This window comes from Cyprinus carpio, chromosome B6, assembly GCF_018340385.1.
Source record: "Cyprinus carpio isolate SPL01 chromosome B6, ASM1834038v1, whole genome shotgun sequence".
In the NCBI taxonomy this organism is placed as follows: domain Eukaryota; kingdom Metazoa; phylum Chordata; class Actinopteri; order Cypriniformes; family Cyprinidae; genus Cyprinus; species Cyprinus carpio.
Window position 1 is genome coordinate 25,418,953 of NC_056602.1, and position 6,126 is coordinate 25,425,078.

At 36.0% G+C, this 6,126-nt stretch overlaps 1 protein-coding gene across 1 annotated transcript; it reads left to right on the forward strand.

Moving 5' to 3' along the window:
• The first annotated feature begins 472 nt into the window (after positions 1-472).
• tshba (thyroid stimulating hormone subunit beta a) lies at positions 473-2,398 on the forward strand. The gene is made up of 3 exons (XM_019117958.2): positions 473-615; positions 1,436-1,616; positions 1,921-2,398. The coding sequence occupies exons 1-3, from the start codon at positions 605-607 to the stop codon at positions 2,212-2,214; spliced, it is 486 nt and encodes a 161-aa protein (XP_018973503.2). The 5' UTR covers positions 473-604; the 3' UTR covers positions 2,215-2,398.
• Positions 2,399-6,126: the final 3,728 nt, after the last annotated feature.

Here is a 6,126-nt window from a genome sequence, read left to right on the forward strand (position 1 = left end):
GTAATTATTGTAGAAAAGTGACATTATATATGTTTATTCCAAAGCTATCATATCATACTAAAGATGTCAATGATTTTGGATCAGACACAAAAAGCTACTGCAGGAAAGGAAAATCCCAAATGAGGTCTCTCTAGTATCTTAGTTGGTTTTCTCAGTCTTTACTAATAGTTGTAGATTGTCTATTTATGAAATTAACTGAGATCTCAATGATGTCTTTAACTGTCCTCAGATACAAAGCCTGCAATCAAAGGTCACAGGCTTTACTATAAAATTCTCATTAAGCTCCTCAAAGAACAAGAGATAGGATACTACCAAAACTTAATACCTAAAAAAAATAAAAAAATAAATAAAAAGTAATTTTAAGAGAAACACTTGAGACTTGATATTCAAATGTAACAGACCTGCATGAAAAGCAGCAACTAATTTAGATGCAAGGTGAATATTTAGTGAGCCCTGAAAGGTGAGCATACAGCATGTGGGTGCTTTGGTTAGAAAGCATTAGTTTTATGCATGCTGCACAAAAAATGATGATGGAGACAGGTGGAGGTCATGTTCAGTGTCTGTATAAGAACAGCAGCCTTTCAACACAAACAGGCTAAACCAGATGCCCTCCAGGTAAGTGGTCCTTTGATTTCTACTATAATGTTTGACAGTCAGAAAGTTTAGGAAAGCTCAGAAAGACATGAAATAATAGCTATGACATTCAGTGTGTATTTTTGAGTTAAAGTTCCAGAGGCTTGCAGCTTTTTCAATGTCATGTTTTTAAGACGTGTATAAATTTTAAAGTATCTCCATTTTAAACAATCAATCCTGTTGTTTTTTTTTTTTTTTTTTTTTTTTTTTGATAGGCAAATTGCATAGTTGTGATGTTGGAAGAGGCATCAATTTAAAACATGGCAAAAGCACTGATCTATAATATAGATAATGTGAATAAGTGAGAACAGGGAGAACAGAAATATAAAGGGAGAACAGAAAGCAAATCTATAGCAAATGGTTTTAATTACTCAACTCTTACAGTTAACTTTACATTTTGTTGTGATTCCATGTAAAAAAAAATAAGTGATAGAGATGTGTTTTCATTCTTTTGAATTAATATGTAGTTATGTGGGTTTATTGTTCACAGTTTATTTCTTTGTTTATACTGTTTCCATGTTATGTTTCCAATTTGAATGTGTGACATGTTGCAATAATAAACGCCCAACTCGAAGGTACTGGAAGGCACCATTAGTAACCAGATAACAATTCACTAGCAACCACCCACAACAAGTGCCAGCACCACTCACATTTCTCAAAAAAAATAATAATAATAATAATAATAATTTTTCTAGTTTAAGAGGACTTTTAAATCATGTTGCCTGGTTTACTGTCTACTTTTGTGATTTTTTGTGTTTATTTTTCATTATATTCACAGTGGTTCTCTGTATCTCTTTAATAGACATCCTGCTATACTGCCAGCTATGTCTCCTGTGTATGTGGTTGGCATGCTGGGTATTTTGATGAAGGTAGCCATGCCTATGTGTGCACCCACTGAGTACACCATTTACATCGAGAGACAGGAGTGCAATTACTGTGTGGCTGTCAACACCACCATCTGCATGGGCTTCTGTTTCTCCAGGGTAAGCGAACACGGCAAGGAGAAGTGAAGATGTATAGGGAACTGGATCTAAGCAGAGATGTTCCAGCTTGCAGCACGACAAGCAGATTTGCAAATGATAATTCTCTTATTGTTTGCCAAACATGTATGGTGGACTTCTGTGGAACACAAACCCATTGAATGTAATTTTATCTTGGGTTCCACAGAAGAACAAAGGTTGAATGGGTTTGGAAATGAGCATGAGTAATGCAATTTTTAGACATTTTAAGGTAACTGGGATGGTGATTTAGTGTGGCTAAATCTGCATTACAATATCTGTCCTATAGGACAGTAATGTGAAGGAATTGGTGGGTCCTCGTTTCCTGGTTCAGAGGGGCTGCACGTATCAAGAAGTAGAGTACCGAACGGCCATCTTGCCCGGCTGCCCTTCACATGCAGATCCTCACTTCACCTATCCGGTGGCACTTAGCTGCCACTGCAGCACCTGTAACACCCACAGTGATGAATGTGCCCACAGAACCAGCAATGCTGGCATGAAGTGCTCCAAACCTGTCCGTCATTTGTACCCTGACCCTGAAGAGAACAACTACATCCAGGCATATTGGGAACAGTATGAGTAATTTTTGATCAGTCTTTAACTAAAACTTAAATTAAACAAAGTGTTTGTAGCAGCTGACTGTGTACAGTTGTTTTTTTGTTTGTTTGTTTGTTTGTTTGTTTGTTTTAGGTAATCATTGAGTAAACCTTATGACACAAAGTTACCTAACACATTACGTTTGCTGTATTTTATATCAAGAGCTTGATGTCTTTGATGAGGCCAAAAGTGGTTAAAAAGAAGGTTTGGTTTTAATGGGGTTCAAATGCTTATGCTTTTATGGATAATATCTATTCTGTAAACTTTAGTGATGTTTTAGTATTTGAATGGCAGTGCTTCTATAAAAAATACAGAGTGAAAATCCTTCCATAAAAATGAGTTTTATCATTATTGTTAGTGTTTATGGTTTAACAGTTTGTGTCTGTGTAATTATTCATACTCTATTATGGTTTCCAGTAAACTGTAAAGACAAAGGCTTGCCGTGCAATAGAAGAATAACGAGAGGTGAACTCCCAGAACCAACAAACTTTCATGGCAATTTGTATTAATTTTACATTTTGGCAAATTGGTAGCTTATGCATATGAATTTGTTTGATTCTTTTGGTACATTTTCTTATGATTTGCTTAAGTCCCATAATGGTTAGATTTACGGTGGGGTGAGGATTGTACCTTCATGATATTTTCTAAAAAATTTATGTTTCCGTATGAATCACATTCATTCATACTCTTTTGTAGTTTCCAGTTGGTTGTAGGACAAAGGCTAGTCAAGCATGGATTTAAAGGATTAGTTCACTTCCAGAATAAAAGCGATCACTTCCTGATAATTTACTCACCCCCATGTCATCCAAGATTTAAAACAAAAGGTTTTTAAGGAAAACATTCCACGATTTTTCTCCATATATAAGACTTCAGTGGGAGCCAATGGGCTGAAGGTCCAAATTGAAGTTTCAATGCAGCTTCAAAGGGCTCTACATGATCCCAGCCGAGGAATAAGGCGATCAGTAATTTTTAACCACAAATGCTCGTCTTGCACTTGCTCAATTTCACACATTACGTAGTCATGTTGGAAATTGATTTGCAACTGAAGATAGAAAGAAATGCATATCTTTGATGACATGGGGGTGAGTAAATTATCAGGAGATTTTAATTCTGGAAGTGAACTAATCCTTTAACCAAAACAAGCGATGAAGCGAGTAATTCAGTCCCAGAACCATGCTCTGATGGCAATGCATATATCTATTATTTTGGCAAAGTGGTGTCTAATTCTCTCTTCTGTATATATTTCATATGATCTTATGGACATTGGGAGGTTAGGTTTATGGGTGTAGTTAGGAGTGGAACTTCATGCTTACTTTTCTGGTAATTTCAGTAAATTGCATTGTATAAAATCATTCATTCATACTCCACTGTGGTTTCCAGTTGGTTGTAAGCAAAACAAGAAGTGAAGTAATTTCAGACCCAGAAGTATCACACTCTCATGGCAATCAATTTTTCATTTTGGTGATCTTGTGGCTATAATTCATATAAATTTGTATGATTTCTGTTGTCCATTATTCATACAATTTTCACACAACATGCTTACGTCCCACTAATGGTCCTTCATGCTTACTTTTTTCTAAAAATGGCATGTTTCTGTATGAATCACATTGTACAAATTTATACAAGATCTCCACCTAATGTGACTGGGTTGGCCAGAACGGCAAAACTATAAAAATATTTATCATCTGCCATTAGTCATCAAACAGATCCCGCCCTAAAAACGCATTCCATTGGTTGAACTAATGTTGCTAAACTGAGCATGATTGGGAGGCTGAAAGGGCCATTTAAATACTGATTCTGAAATTGTGCCACTTGGTAAAGCATTGTTTTGTGTAAATGCTGTTCATTAAAAGAACTGCTTTGTATTGTGTATTGTATACAGTGTCATTAACATTTAATCATCTGAGAAGTAGCCGCCATTGTGGTGTGTTTGTGTGTAGCAAATGAGCACTCATTGCTAGATAATGCGTATTTAGAGAGGCAAACAGCTGTGGGTTATTTATATTACAAGTTCAGAGGATGGTTAACCCAAGCTTGCATTCATTCTAGTGCTTTTGTTACTGTCTTTATAGGCCATATTGTATTTTATGGGAAACTGTAACCAGCGTTACTACTTTCTTTTATGGCTGTCACGCAATAATATATTCTTCTTTTTTTATGTGGTAGAAAATAGAGAGGAGTTATAGAAGAGTGTTGCCTAGAGGTGGGTCAAGAACTGACACCATGGTCACATGCTTGGGGTTCATGGCAGGACAACAAATGAAATATATTAGGTCCTGCCTCTCAGTCTGTGTTCTGCCCACCAGTACAAACATGACCTATTCCTCCCTAACTATGGAAAACTACTACACATGATATAATTAAGAGAAAACATACTGTGTGTTCTGTTTGTTCCCTGTTCAGACATGTATCTGTACAAATCAATACATTTTAATTTGTCATGCATGGATTATGTAATAGCATGGAGGCTGTTCTCCCTCTTTTGGTTATTTCATTATTTCTCCTTGTTTGTTTTCCTTTGCAGATCACATGCAGAGACGGCCATTCCAACGTGATCCCCTTCATATTATTCAAGGATTCCTGTCGGCTTGGTCACAATCTGACCAATCAAATTAGAATGGCGCAGAGGCTTTCTTGACAATAGTGCATGAGTCTATGTTGTGATAATCCAATGCCCTGATATAATAATACATCAAACAATAAAGCTGGTGGAATCTGGCTGCTCAGCAGTCTTTTGCAGGCTTGGTGGGACTAGCATACCTTCCCCATGTGTTCAGGGTCCAGTGGAATTTTTGTGCCGCATTTCTCTTTCTAAAACTGGACTTGAAACATAAACCAAAGGTTGAGAAGCCCAAGGCTGAATTTCAATGGGGCTGTTGTAGCAAGTTCAACAGTAGTGTTGCGTCAAATTTGAGTCTTTAAGGTACATTCCAACCAGGTCTTTTAAGATGACCTAAATAACTTTCAGTCAGGTCTCAACAAGTCAGTAGCCTACCTGTAAAAAATGTGTGTTTGAAAAGTCTTTAAGATAAAATATCAGCATGACACAAGAATACAGCCTCATCTAAATTAGAACTGATCAGTAGTTCACGTGTTATGAGTCAATGAGCTAAAGATGTTACTCTGACTGATAACCACCAGCTGCAGGCCGGATAGTTTTAATAGAACACATGTACTTTCATTGTCTGTTATTTTAAGAATATCAGTCAACTGTTTACTAAATTTAGAACTTTATTACTAGAACTGTCAGCCAGAGAATCAAAGATTAGCACGCCGATCACTGATCTTTCTGGAGTTTCACTGAGAAGAAGCTTCTAGCTATTTACTTTCGTCATGCTCTAGGAAGATGGTGTCAGTGTGCTAAATCTCTTAATTACAGTTAGGCAACTTAGCTACACCAAACGAGTAAACATTGTGTCTCACAACACAGGTTATAATTACAGGGTTTCAGGGGGAAAGTGTGGAAAGCCCAGTGATTACCATTTCTACATAAGCATTCTAATGTTAATCAGGGCAATCAAAGAATTAGTGTCTGTGAAAGTGTAATTTTAGTAGTTCCTGTGATTGCTGAACACATCCACTATATCTGTGTGTACTACATTGTCAATATCTCTTTTTTTAAAATAGGAAATCTGAAAAGATTAAAATTATAGAAGAAATGTCAAAGCAAAAGCAAGTATTTCAAATAATAATTAAATAATAGTGTATTTTATATTTTATGGTAGCCATATTGTGTTTACCTTGTCATCTAGTGCTTAATGTATTATGAAAAATAATATAAATCATGACCATAAATAATTAATAATTGTTCCTTTATTATTCATATATATTGTGTTTAGAACAAACTGAGCTATTATTCTCGAACGTCACAGAACTAAAATGCCCGTTCTTTCCATAT